The sequence below is a fragment of the Cupressus sempervirens genome, chromosome 10 (genome assembly GCF_028749045.1).
Source record: "Cupressus sempervirens isolate cs-2001-9-10 chromosome 10, ASM2874904v1, whole genome shotgun sequence".
NCBI lineage: Eukaryota > Viridiplantae > Streptophyta > Pinopsida > Cupressales > Cupressaceae > Cupressus > Cupressus sempervirens.
The window spans coordinates 622,760,110-622,774,433 of NC_143127.1; the positions used below are offsets into that span (position 1 = coordinate 622,760,110).

Here is a 14,324-nt window from a genome sequence, read left to right on the forward strand (position 1 = left end):
TAACCCAGAAGCATTCATAGAGAAGAATAGATATCGAGATGAACGTAGTTAGTGAGTCCTTAAAATGTGATCTCGTAAATGTCATTAAAATTCATTCAATTCGCTGCTTAAAATAAAACAAATAAAGAACTAAAGGGTATTTTTCGTAGAAAATCTGACGGCTGAGATACGTTCAAACCGTCTTCCGTTGTCCTCAGTTAATGTCTAACCATTGATCGTCGAGGCTCTCTCGTAGAGGCAACGCCTTCCACGTTAAAAAAATGTTTTAAATTTGAAGCATTTTCCCCGCGGCTTGAAAACTTCACAGAGCGACCCTATTAGTTTTATGCCTGCTCCAAAAATCTCTATAATCTTTGGGCAGCTCAAGCAAACTAATTTGCAAACTTTTCTCTATTCTTTGTTAAACCCTTACTAAAACATTTTCTGTCTGTTTAGTGGATTGTGATATTCGAAATTAAGGTAATTTAGCTGACGATCATTTTGTTCTCAGTCTTACATTGAGATTCAATTTGGAAGCAGAGTCAACAACTATCCTGAAATTGGACGGATTTGTTGTTTGTTTGCTTCAATATCATTCTATTTGTAGTTATTTTCCAAATTCTTCTTTCCATTCATGCTTCTGTCAGTCCAAGAAATTCCGTCTTTTGAAGTAAATAAGCTTTAAATTCGTATTCTGCAATGCGAGTTAAGCTAAACGCTGGCACATTTTATAAATATTTGCATTTATTTTAGTTAAATCCTTACATCAGATGACTTTGATGAACTTTGATGCTCAGAAAACGACTTTATTTTGGCAGATTGTAGAAACTCTTCTTATAGCGAGATGCAATTCACATTCCAAAACAAACTGGCCTTGAGGGCCACGGCTCCAATATCCTTGGAGCAAGCTTTGAAGAAAATAGACGTCAACCTAATAAGTCCTTCGGAGTTATTGTCTGGCACCTTCGTGGAATCCTTATGCTGGAAAATTTGCAGGGAAAATAATTTTGTTTGCATTATGAATCCTTTTGATGGTTTAAAGCTCCATTTTATTTACCAGGTACAAGCGATCTGGCCTAGAATCTTTCACTTCGTTGAATTTGAAGGCTTAATTACCGATTCTATCTAGTTCTAAATTCCATTCATGAACTGTTATCTCTAAAGTAAATTTTTTGTTCTGGAAAATCTACCAAATAACAGTACCAGTAGCCTTAATTTCAAGAAAAACCAGGAATCCTATCAGTGCTTTCCGAATTTTTTGAAGTGCTTGTTACACCTGTCCTTTGGCTAAGCCATTAACGGGAATCCATGCTGTCAAATTCACCTTAGATTTGCACCTTAGGTCTGGTTGCAAATACAAGTCTGACCTGCAGCTTGCTTCTAGGCCATAGCTGTGGGGACTGAGTGGTGTTAGTTTTAAGGAAAACTATTTTTGCAGAAGTTTAGAAATTCTGGAAAGCTCGATTTGGCATAAATGAGCACTATTTTCCTAATTTCCTTTCATATTTTGCCTGTTCTATAATAATCTAGCAATTTAAAAAAAAAATTAAAAATAATATCGGCGAATAGGAGGTTTTAAAATTTTTTTGGCAGTGTATTGGATTGGATTGCTTTTTCAAAGCTTTCCTGTATAAATTATATATAGTCTATTGAGAATTTTGTGTCGTTGATCCAGAAAAGCATCAGTAGCTTCTGTAGAGATTATCAGAAAAGCCTTGACATGATGAATATCTAAGAAAATACTAGTAGTTGGTTCAAATATCATTTGATCAAAATAGAGCAAATCTTCATGATCGAATTGTTTTTTAGTAGAATGTTCAACAAACATTGCATTCAAGGAGTATTTATTACTAAAATTATCCTTAAGTCCTAAAGTTGTTTTGGAATTTCAACTAACATGTGCACTGATCTTTGCAGAATGCACAGAGGAAAGCAGTTGAAAAAGCATTGATCGAACTAAAAGAATATTTACATGTAATTCTCAAGTTCTCATGCTATTTTTCTTGGTCGTTGAGGTCATTTGAAATAATGCTTTCTGTATATTTAATATTTTAGTTTAAATGTATTTGAAGGTTGAAATTGACGAAACGGCACACGTAGATGTAGTTTCCAGAACCCTGATGACCAAAGCTGTTGAAAGTGGTATGGCATCAGCATTAGTGAATCGAGGTTGGACCTCTCTTGAAAACGGTCTGATCATGAATGGTAATATTGCTTTCATGGAAGAAGGAGCTCACCTGGAGGCCATTTCTGTGGTAGATATCTAACGTTTTGATCTGATAAAGTTTTTTGTGGAATAGGCTTGAACAAGCTCTTCTATTAGAGTTAGCATATTTCTTTTGGCATTTAAAGGTGCACAGAATCATTTTGCAGGCAGCAGAGCTCGAAGGAGATGATCAAATGGTTTTTGTTATAGCACCAGATATTGTATGCTTCCATAGAATTAGGGTATGAAACCATTTAGTCAGAAACTTCTATCTATATTCTAAATGTCTGTTTAGTTTTGTACTTCGAATTTGAAAGTTTTGGCACTGAAATGCTTATAGATGTCACTTTTCTGGCGAGATATTGTCGTTGTGAGTTGAATTTTCAAGGGTTCTATTATTCTTTTAGGTGGCCTTTACCTATGAGGACCAACAAAATGAACAATGATTACCTATAGATCATCCACTATCATCAACTTTTCCTTAAATAATCTGTTTCACCTTTCCTGTGGTAAATTGCATACAATTGCGGAGAGGAGGCAAAAAAAGAGTTAATTCAGAGTTTGAAAAATGATCAAATTAAATGAATGAAAGGCCCATGTGATTTGGGGGAATGTCTTTTTATGTTGTTGGAGACAGAAAAACTGCTACGGTACTTCAATAGCTTCATTATTTATTATAGCTGCTATAGTATTCAGTAGCATTACTTCAGTCATCTATTTTATTTTATTTTGAAATATATGATATTTGAAGGTCGAATATTGTCATATTGCTTCACTGCCTCAAATTATAGGTTATATTAGACTTATAACATAGTCAAATCAAAGTGCTTTAAATGTTAAATTTGTTACAGAGTTGTCTTAGAACCAAGAATAGAATTTTCAAGTAAGGCGATCATCAATTGGATAACTGTCCAGATCAGGGATTTCTTGCCGATGGAAATGGAAGAAAGATTTGATAGTGGCTATGAAGTCAACTTGGAAGATTGGCTATGGAACTTGTGGGATGATTCAGGCCTTGAAAAGATAAAATGTTTTGTGCTTCCTTCCTTGACAGAAGGTTGTATATTGGGTAAGAATCATTTTCTGGTTGAATTTGATGTTAAATGCTAATATATGGCTAATTTTTTTTATTGGATCTAAACAATTCATATGATGATAACAGGCCTGAGTAAAATGCCCCCACAAAACAAGGATTTCCAAGAAGCAAAACAGTTTTGGCTACATAAAGTATGGGAAAAAGTTTATTTTCTGATTGACTTGCAATTTTTTTTCCTTTTCTTTCAATGAGCAAACCACCGTTGACTGTTTGTTATTACTGAGAGGGAATATGTTTTTTTTCCCAGAATGGTTTGGAATTTCCCAAAGATTGTTTCTATATAAATGTTCAATTTACTTTGGATGAGGAGAACTATAAAACCTGGTAAAATCTATTTGCCATACTGAATTTCATGTTTATTAATATTTATCAAAATTTAGAAGAATTCAATTTTCCTTTCCACTTGAATAGGATGCTTTTTATAGTGTATGAGAAAATTCTTCATGCTGCCAATATATCTTTGTCCTTTGTGGAACATTTTTGCTGAAAATCTAATCTATATTAGGTTCCCTTCAAGTTTTGTTTTTACAAGATCTGGCCTGTTGCCAGTGGCTCATACGATAAGAGCATCAAAAGTGTTACATGCTCTTGAGAACTTTAAAACATCTATTGCAGGTATAATTTTTCATTGAATTACAACTTAAAAAATTTACATTTCCAATTAGCTCAAAAGAAAATTAAGGATATTGATTTAATGAACTATCTGTCCAGGGGTTTGAGTTCAATTTGTTAACACTTTGGGTTTGAGTCTTGACTCTTGGTTTTCTAATGTTGAAATCTAGTATGGCTGTGATATCTAAAGGTAGATTTCCAAGATGTGACTGGGTTTTCCATTGTTGCTTTCTAATGTTGTTTATCATTAGTGCTCGAAAGGAGCTTGTATTGGTCTCATGTATGTCTTGAAAGGATCTATGAATTGTCTTAGTTGCTTGTATGAGCTGGCATATTTATAAACAATCTGCAATCTAAATTACTTATTTGATGTCCCAAGGAAACTAAAATGAATACTGATTTATTTTTCTTTTGGAATGCAGAATGGAACTTCTTTGATGGAGGTACTCCAAATTTTGAGGTAATTGTGCTTTCTATGTGATATTAATTAGTATGTTATCATTAAGATTGCCGTTACAGAAATTAAGTAAAAGTGATCAAAATAGTTCGGTAATATACTTTTAAGTGGCATTTGCAACCTGATTGTTGGAGGTTCTAAGTTTGATCCTTGAGGCAGCAGGGTGTATACCTTATTGTAAATGGAAAACAATCACCATGTGGGCTTCCAAGGGGAGTCCTAAAAAATGCATATTTTTTCAGACAGTCAGTCCTTAAATCATCTATAAAGCTTTTAACATGGTAGTGTTTTCTTTGACAGAGCATAAGTCAAGTTAATTCATCTCTGGAAGTCAATACATGGGTCACAGCAAAAGATATCCTTGGACCCCATTGTTCTACTGAGAGTCACAATGACCAAAACTGCACATTGAGTGACTGCACAATGAGTTCTTTGACAGTTTCTATATCAAGCCTTGGTATCAACAATCAACAATCTTTAAGATTCTTGTTAATACTGTATATGCTATCAACTTTTTCATTTATGCAGAACTGGTGAAAAAGGAGAAGCTAATATTATGTAACGCTGAATAGATTTTCGCAGATCAAAACCATTAACAGTTCAACCTAAAAAAGAAGATATTCAGGATATGTCTCAAAGACATGAGAACCAGTTTTGTATATGTCCAACTCCGACAACAAAACCCAAAAATGTTGTTAAAATTGTACCACATTTCACTAATCGTAGAATTAACCAAGGAAAAAGCACATCTCCAGGTATTTCTAGTGGTTCCCTGCTAGATATTAGCATGAGTAGAGTTGGTGTACCATGTTGCATTTAAACTGATATTGACTCAAAAACTTTATAGTGAGAAGGAAAGAGCAATCTGCTAACAAGATTCAGGGTTCTGATGGCTTCACTAAGGACTTTACTGCCATATCAAATGGTGAGAATAAGATAATTTAGGGTTTCATTTCTCTTAATTATTTCTCCAATATTAAGATGCTTCAAACATTTTACCAGCAATTATTCACATGATATGAGGGAATTTGAGAATCCTTGAGCAATGAAGTAATATATGTTAATAATAATGTGAATATGGTTTCAACTTTCAAGTGCAAGCTAATATTTAGATTGTAAGCAGAAGTAGAACCGGACAAAATCGTCTCTCCAGCATTAGCTACAGAAGGCAGACAGTCTACTCTCAAAGCTCCAACTTTTGCAAGGAGAAAACCATCTGCTAGTTAGTAAAGTACAATTTGTGTTTTGATTGAAATTACTGTTGTGTGATTGGATTTGCACTCAGCTATTGATTCCATGCAGCAATTCTACAAAAAAAAGTTAAAGCTGAAAGCAAGAATACCTCATCTGGAAGCCAAAGCAAGGATGTAAGTATATATCATTTTTTTATTGAACATGTTGAACTGCACAGTAATTTTTCAAGCAGACAAGACCATTGTGTATGGTAAAGAATTTATCTAGTATGTAGAAATATTTGCTTAAAATTATTGATTATTCATGTTTATTATGAGAGTTGCTAGTGTATTGACACTAAATTTGAACTTTGCAGGAAATAGGACGAAGTTTAACTGCTAGCACAAGTTTACCAAATGTAAGGGTCAAGAAAAGGACTTTTCTATACAGTAGTAAATTCTCTTCAATCTTTTCCTTGTCTGCCTCCATATTGTGAGAGTTGCAGGTGTGTTAACACTTAATGTGACCTTTCCAGGAAATGGGAGGAAGTACAAATGCTTTCACAAAGGTAACAAATGCAAGGCTTAAGAAGACCTCTTAAGTAGACGGATAAATCTCCATTTATAATATTTACTTTATTGTTTCCTTGACTGTCTAAATACTACTGCATTGTTATTTATAATTTGTAACAGGGAGTGAAAGTGACAAAGAAAAAGCTGGGTGAAAAAGATGTGAAAGCTATCTCCATTTGTCTAAAAGAAGTCCCCAAAAGAGTTACAGATGAAAAAGGATCTGGAAGCAAAAAGAGTAAGCATGTTCTAATCAACTAAACATAAGTTCTTTATCCTTGTCAGTATTGCTGTCTAAATAGAAATTGATTAGGCTTTCATATAATTTGATTTCTTCTTAGACCTTGCTTGTTCTGACTACTAAGTCTTACACAGATTTTGTTTTGTGCTTTCTTGGAAAATGACATTAATGTAGTTACCAAGAAGATGGGATCTCTGAGTTCAACTGGAGGACATCAGGTGTGTTTCCAAAACTCTCACTGTTGTCAGCACACAATCAGTTTTTGCTTGATTACCTACTGCTTGCATTAAAATTGTGCTAGGCAATTGTTACACACCAGGAATGCAACTTTAACATTGTACTGATATATTTGTCAATTGATAGACTATTTGAATAATCTTGGAAGTATAATCACAATACAGAAGCAAGCTGTTTCAAAAAGTAAGGCAAGGACTCCGCTTTCAAGAAATTAGTAATTAGATTATAGAACCATCTTGCCATGGAAAGGAAGATCACGTGATCACTATTGGTATAAATTCTCCAGGTCAGGAAAATTCATTGTATTGATCTGTTAAATTACCAGCATCACACCGGGTCAGTTTCCCTTAAGAAGCTCATTGAATGTGACACATCATTTTTAAATATAACAACCTAGATGCTTGGACAAGAAATTGACCCAGTTCTCATAAACTGTCCTTCAGGTCTCAGGATACCCAAGAAATATCTGTTAACATGTCCAAAATCCTTGGAGTGCATTGTAAGCATCTTATGAATGTCTGTCCCCAGTGGAGACATTCCTAGGTATGCCTGTATATTGCCCAATGTTACTAAAGAAGGAAAAGAAAAATCAGTTCATTTTCCTTTGTCTAAACCAGCGTTCCATAGGGAATGGGTCCTAGGGGGCTAGGACATATTCCCGGCCTTTCTTGCATTTTATGGGGATTCATCTCAAACATTTATAAACATCACCAAAACACATGGGGATGTTCGTCCTAGATAGGATGTGTGTAAATTCTCTTACCCCTTCTTAAAACCTCAACAAATTAAAAGGTGATTTCATTTGCTTAAAACTCAAACTTATTCACTCAGTTCTGTTGGACATTGCAAAAAATTGTGAGTCTCATATTCCTAATATTATAGGATTACTTTTGTTATCTACATTTATTTTGGAAAAGCTCTAAAATAAGGTTTTTTTTCTGTTACAAAAGTTAAGACAGAACTTTTGTTGAGCTATGATGAAAGTTTATTTGAGGGAATATATTGTTATAAATGGTTTGAACTTTCCGATTAAGTGTTCAGGTTCAAATTTTGAATAATTATGCAATTTGATTTGGTCTAAAATAAAATAAAATATACATTTGTAATTAGTTTTATATATCATAAATAACAAGTGCTTTAGCATTGTGATCGTTTGTTTCTTTAAATTATTTATTAATTTTTTCATGAATCCATGATCTATAATAGACTATAAAAATACATCTTTCGCCTAACTATATAATTTTTATTTTTTAATTTATTTGATGATACTTAACATTTCATCTTTACTGTCAAATAAAATTTGAAGATGGTCTTTGCCTTTAAGTAACATTGTCTTACAATGAAAAGAACTATTTTAAATTTCAAACTTCATTGTCAGCAGTTCCATACAATAAAATTTCTCTGTACTGTATAGTTGTATGATTAAGTCCACCTCATGTTTGATTGGTCACGTTGAGAGTTACAACATTGGTTACTGAAGCATACATGAGTTAAACAAGGGCCATAGAATTGGCTTGTTCCTGCTTTAGTTAGGTGGAAAATAGTTCTTAGATTTATAATTAATTTGCAGTTGAGAAATTGAAGTTTCTTGAGCATACATTGAATTGTTGTAGTTTTGAAAATTTTGGTGAGCACGCCTTTGTTTCTAAATGCAATTGTTTACAAGGTCAAGAATGCCAATAAATGTAGAGGCTTAATGCCATCTTGACAAAGTATTAAAATAGTCAGCTATCTTAGAAATAGAATGATCAAATAAGACCTCAATGGTTTTGGTCTAAGTTACCAATTCAGATTCTAGTTCGGATATGAGTTCGACATTTAGGTTCACAATTTGTTCAATTTTTTTGGGTTGGGTTTCTAGGTTCATTTTGGGTTTGTCTATACAAGATTTAAAAAAAATAAAAAAATATGTATTCATGTAAAACTATGCTGCAGCAAATAAGTTCGTACGCTACTATACTATTATTAAAGCAACTTAGCAAATACACCACCACATATATTAACATCTTAGTTCAAATGACATAACAAAATGCCAAAATACACCACCATATCAATGTTGTGGTTCAAAAACAATGTCAACATTAATAATCAGTCATCTATGGTCAAATATCATTAAAAACCATAAAACAAATCATCATCATTTTGCTGTTGCAAATTAGAAGCACAAAAAGTGCCACTAGCATCAGTACTAGCAGCCTTGAGATCAACCTCAGCATCACTAAGTAACTTGTGATCGCCATCATCAATTGCAAGTGTACCAAAGTGGGCTTCCAACTCTGCAGACTTTGTCTCCCCTTTATTGTAAGTATTTTCTTTGTGTGTTGTGAGCCTCAAGTTTGAATGCACAAACACCAAGTTATCTGCCTTCTTGGAGTTTAGTTTGTTGCGTTTTATTGAGTGGATGGAGTGTGTGCTCCAGTTCCCTTAGATGATGATGAACTAGCAACCTAATTCAAGATTTATAATGTTGAAATTAGAGAGTTAAGAGTTTTGAATATAATTTTTTGAAATACAAATTCAACATTTATCAACAAGAATTTAGAAATTAGAATCTTAAGAGTTCAAAGCTTAGTTATGACAATTTTTTAACAACAATGGGTTGTAGGTGTTGGTACATTTGTCCACGGGAGTACCACTGTTTATGAGAATAAACATTGTTCTTGTCTTCAAGAGCTTCAAGACCACAATCATCGGTGCTCGCAAAACTCATGAATTTAGACCTCATTGTAGGTTGTAGGTGCTCGGGAAAGAGTCTTTGAAGGCTGCCTTGTACCCTAGAGAAAATTCAGGATCTTTGTATGGGGCAACTTTAGTGGTACTCCCCTTGAGGACTAATTGACTATGGAACCTAGGGCTCAATGCAAAGACAAGTAGTCATTTTGTTCCATCATTCAATCATAATTAAAGAACCAAAAATCAGAATCGGCAAGGCCTACTTGAATCGTGAATTGCCTATGAATTGCCTATGAATCGGCTACAAATTGGCAAAGTGAAAAACCCTTGAAATTTAAAGAGTTTAACGATTTAAAACATATTTCATGCACTTAATGATTTAAAACATATTTCATGTACCCTTTATTGAATATAACTTAAACATAGTATAACATCATCAAATAGAAGCTAAAGCCTAACATACATAAACATTAAATCAATCACATACGTACAAAAATTTGGCAATTTTTGGGGCCAATTTTGGCGATTTTTGGCAATTTTTGGCAATTTTTGACAAAATCGTTGAGTTAGATGATTTTTGAGAAAAGATTGCCGAGATGAGTTACCTAGTTAGAAAAAATCACCTAGGCTTGCTCGAATTGCCAAATCATATGAATCACCACGATTTTTGGTTCTATGATCATAATTACTTGTAGCTTGAAGAACTTTTCATTAGGATCTTCCTCTTTCTCATTTATGATATTTCTAATTTCCTCAATCACGAAATCAATGCCATCATATCTCACTCAAGCAGGGCCTATCCATGTCAGTGTATCGGATCAAACTCAATATAGGCTCAATGAACTTTAGAAGTTACTCAACACAATCCCACTAAGAGTCATCTAGTATCAATGCCTTAAAAACAACTGCCCTGGCACTATTAGATTGCCTCCATATGCTCCAATTAGCAATGATTACCATTCTAGACAATGCCTCTTTAACCTTGATAAGGCATCTCAAAACAATAGTGTTGGAGGCAAAGCGGGTCTCGACAACCTATTTTAAGCTCAAAACAATAATAAATTAAAATCAAGACTAAAATTTCAATTCAAAAACATAAACATTTTACTAAACTAGAGTAACTAGATTTCTAAATCATGTTTAAATTTGTTGCCCCACTTTTACACCTTGTCCCAATTTTACAAAGTGGAGTAGATCATAGTCTTGTGTGGTCTGGTCAAGTCAATAGGTCTTTGCCCTCTTAGGTGAGGAGCTTCTTCATCGGGTTTTCACCTGTAGCCTTCCTCCGTATCACATATGAGCCGGGTGGGTTGTTCCTTGACTATTATAAGTCGGAGGGGTAGTTTAGATCCTTACTCGATAAAGATTCTCGGATTGTACTGCATCATGTGACTTGCCTTCAATATAGCCCACTTTGAGTTAAGAAAATCAAGTCGGCGGGAAATTGGGTTCTAGCTTCTCCTCGGCGGATTTCGCACCCCGAAGGCCTTTTTCCGCAGATCTCAGTATATACAGTAAAGGAATTCAACTGGAGCGAAATAGTTCATGTTTCTAAGAAATCTTTCGTATGTTGTCGCGATCCTACCACCGGAATCAATTATAACTTAATGGAATGATCAAAAGGTAGATGTGCGGAAAATGAAGAAAGGGCTTCTCCTCGGCGGGTTTCGAAATCCTAAGTGAGATTTCCGCAAAAGCACTATTAGAAGGGAAAGTTGACATATGGGTCCCACCTTCTGGCGAAGCTATTTGGCGATTTTTCGAAAAGGAGCTTTCCGAAGAGATAATATAAGACGGTGGGCCCTACCTTTTGGCGAAGCCGCTTGGAGATTTTCCGAAAAGGGTTGAAACGAAGTGACTTAAATAAAGAGAAGGCAGTGGCGGAAAAACAGAAATCGACTTCTCCATTGCGGGTTTTCTACCCTCAGAGGCGATTTTCCGCATCAGATGAGAAGACGCAACTGTAAGCATGGTAAGTATTCAGATTGATTGCAGATGGTTTTCAGAGGGGAATTGAGAGCAGATCATCCAAATTCACCTGTTATTTCAGAGAGAATTGACATATGCGGATTTTGCCCGAAGGAGTACTCCGTTTTCATTTTTCCGCGGGTTGCTAAACGAGAGGTAAGGCTGTAATTAATGAAAGTTACCGTTGAAATCAACGGGAATAGTGAAAAGACAAGGTTAAATCCGTTAGAAATTCTTACCCTCACTAACCCAACGGATTCAATCATAAATTCGCTCGTGTGGCGCGATTTATGAAATTAAACGGGCAAATCTGAAGTTTTCTATAAAGGGGAATGTAACAGATTTTCAAACTCCCGCTTTACTGTCGAATTGTTAAAATTGCTTAGTATATGCAATAATTCCCGAGTTTGCTGAGTTTGTTTTCTGTTGCATCACTATTATTCATCCGCATATCCATTATTATCCTTCAAGCAATATGGCAGCGAGATTTGCAGGTTTCGATAGCATGGGTGGCATCAAGTCCGCATGGTCGACCATAACGGACACTTCACTCCGTTTCTACGACATGCAGGACTTTCAGAGGAGATTGAAAACGGAACCTATCCACCCTATCACGGAGAGACTCAGAGGAAGCGGATTGGTGGAAGCAGCTGGCTTCCCAGTAGCAGTTCAAGCCCCGGAGTTGATTCTCGAATGCATCAACAACTACAACCCGGACACCAAGCAAATCCTCTTGCCTGATCAATCAGTTTTGATTTCAATCGACAGGCAAGCAGTGGTGAACTGTCTGAGAATTTCGGAGAGAGAAGAATTCTCTGACCTAACCATGGGTGGAGCTATGTCGGAGTTCTCCTTGAAGAAGATGATCTGGAGGAAAGAAATAATGAGCTCTTGGTTTCAGAAGCCAAGAGGAGCCAAGAGTAAGGTCCCTAAAACCCTCTTCGGTACTGACCTCAAACCAGAGATTGTGGACATCCTGGTCCTGTTGCATCGGCTCAAAGGTGAGGTAGAAGCTTTTAATTTTATGGAGCAATGTTTCTTTCTAGTGCAAGTTATCTGCTCAGATACTCAGTATATAGATTGGGCGCATGAGGTGAGTGAGCATCTTGCTAGAGCTCTCGCCGCAGCTAAGTTTTATAATTCTTTCTATATGTCGTCCTTTTTGATATACATGTTGGCTTCTCTTCAGTTATGGCCAGGACTTCCCAGAATTGAGGAATTTCCTGAAGATGTTAAAAGTTATGAGTTTTATCCATGCTTACAGTTGCAAAACAGTTATGCAGATTATGTCAGAGTGAATGACGCCTTTACTATGAGAATTTGCAGGGAACTTCAAGGATGTCCGGAGCGGAGATTCAGTCCTGAAGCGATGGCGGCAATCAGTCAATTTGGCTGTTATTTCATCCAGTTCTTATCCTTTTCTTATTTGCGTCTTGCAGCATTTGATGGTTTCCCAATGAAGCTGCCTAGATACCCAGACGACATGATCGTGCTCGTAGAGATCGTGAGACAAGCCGTCCAGGTGAACGTGCTGAGCGCCAGTATGCGGAAGAAAGGGTATGAATTCCCCATAAGAGTCAGAGCTTATAGCTGCGAGGCCAGACCGGATGCAAAGAACATCCTCAAGGCGTTTGAAAGCAAATACAAGCTGGAAGAGTATGAGGTAGTCAGGCCCATGTTCGATCCCAATGGTTATGCCCGAGATGTGCTCCAAATTGGGAGCGTGATCAAACATGTGACTACCATGGAAGACTACTGGGCGGACTGTAAAGACGAGCTGGAGAGCCGTGATCGGGCATTTGCAAGATTCACTGTGGAGCAGGTAAAAATGTATGGCGTCAATCTAGACGTGGAAGGAATCAAAGATGACGGCCAAAATATGTATAGTCATACATATTTGACCAAGTTGCGGAACACGCCTGTCAGTTCCGAACCATACTTCAATGTCGAGGAAGATTTCGATGTTATGATGGCGAAAATCATCAAGCGGACTGGAAAATGGGTAGAATGGACAGCTAAGAAAGGTCGGAGCAGAAGTAAAGCCACTCAAGCTTCACCAGCCACAGCTACCCCTGCTTCATCACAGAGCGCTACTCCCAGTACCACAACTTCAGCTGCACAAGGACCAGCTCAGTCCGCCGGAGGAGGAGATCAACCCCCAGAGAAGAACATTCCGATAGTACCAACATGCCAAGGCGGATCGTTGCTAGTCATCGGAACTCAGGCTGCAGCAGAGGAAAAGGAGGCCGAAGAGCCAAAGGATGGATCCACTTCTCCAATCCCTTTTTCTCTTTCCACTCCACCCCCATCTCCTCAGCTCGCCCCAAGTTCACCATCTCATCATAGCCCTACTCCAGCCATAAGTGCCCCGTCCTTGAAGCCTACTGGCTCCTCTATTCAAATTGTAAAGATCAAGGATGATCAAAGTAGTAGCACTGAACCTGAAGAAGAAAAGGAGATCCCTAGTTCCTCTCGACTTCTCTCTTGAGACCAGAGGAACCCATTCTCTGCGACTACTGCTGCAGTGACTCAAGTAAAGAGGAAGATGTTCACCATTGAGTCTCTGGGAACGGCCTCTAAGATAATTAGCACAGAGTCTTGGCTTGAAGACACCCTGGAGAAGAAGAGGAAGAGGAAAGATGACAGCACTCCTGCGAAAGATATAGTGTCTCAAGCAGTTCATTCGGGATCGATGATGGTGAAGGCCAAGAAGCAGAGAACCCTATCCATACTAGGGCATGATACAGAAACAGGGCACCTAACCATGGAGGTGGCGAAACCAAACAGAGTGGGAAAAATTGAAGATTTGACTCCAGCAGACTTCACTCTGCATTCCATCGATCTCGGAGAAGCCAGGCATGACACTAAAGTGGGCCTATGGAAATCAAGTAACGAAGTAATAGAGGAGCAGCTGGAGAACCTCAAGGTATCAAAGATTAAGATGAAAGCTGAGATCGAAGAACTAAGAAAATTCATCCGACAGTTAGTTGTCCCATTGGCAACTATTACCGGTTTACCCGCTACAGAGGATCCTTCGGCAGAAGAAGTGCAGGCCTTCATATCACAGCTGCAGAAAGATAGGCACTTCGGTCAGATCGGGAAAGAGTGGATCG

At 36.9% G+C, this 14,324-nt stretch overlaps 1 protein-coding gene across 1 annotated transcript in view; it reads left to right on the top strand.

Moving 5' to 3' along the window:
- The first annotated feature begins 202 nt into the window (after window positions 1–202).
- The window catches only part of LOC149535376 (uncharacterized), a 116,302-nt gene continuing 102,180 nt past the window's right edge, over window positions 203–14,324 (top strand). Inside the window, exons 1-19 of the mRNA XM_089805784.1 lie at window positions 203–459; window positions 798–1,039; window positions 1,897–1,953; window positions 2,052–2,234; window positions 2,353–2,427; window positions 3,101–3,254; window positions 3,348–3,412; window positions 3,529–3,605; window positions 3,787–3,896; window positions 4,316–4,353; window positions 4,651–4,807; window positions 4,923–5,105; window positions 5,198–5,275; window positions 5,474–5,572; window positions 5,653–5,717; window positions 5,900–5,941; window positions 6,059–6,091; window positions 6,216–6,330; window positions 6,508–6,551. Coding sequence (XP_089661910.1) covers window positions 824–1,039; window positions 1,897–1,953; window positions 2,052–2,234; window positions 2,353–2,427; window positions 3,101–3,254; window positions 3,348–3,412; window positions 3,529–3,605; window positions 3,787–3,896; window positions 4,316–4,353; window positions 4,651–4,807; window positions 4,923–5,105; window positions 5,198–5,275; window positions 5,474–5,572; window positions 5,653–5,717; window positions 5,900–5,941; window positions 6,059–6,091; window positions 6,216–6,330; window positions 6,508–6,551 — 1,791 coding nt within the window. The 5' untranslated portion in view covers window positions 203–459; window positions 798–823. The remainder of the gene's footprint in view (window positions 460–797; window positions 1,040–1,896; window positions 1,954–2,051; window positions 2,235–2,352; window positions 2,428–3,100; window positions 3,255–3,347; window positions 3,413–3,528; window positions 3,606–3,786; window positions 3,897–4,315; window positions 4,354–4,650; window positions 4,808–4,922; window positions 5,106–5,197; window positions 5,276–5,473; window positions 5,573–5,652; window positions 5,718–5,899; window positions 5,942–6,058; window positions 6,092–6,215; window positions 6,331–6,507; window positions 6,552–14,324) is intronic.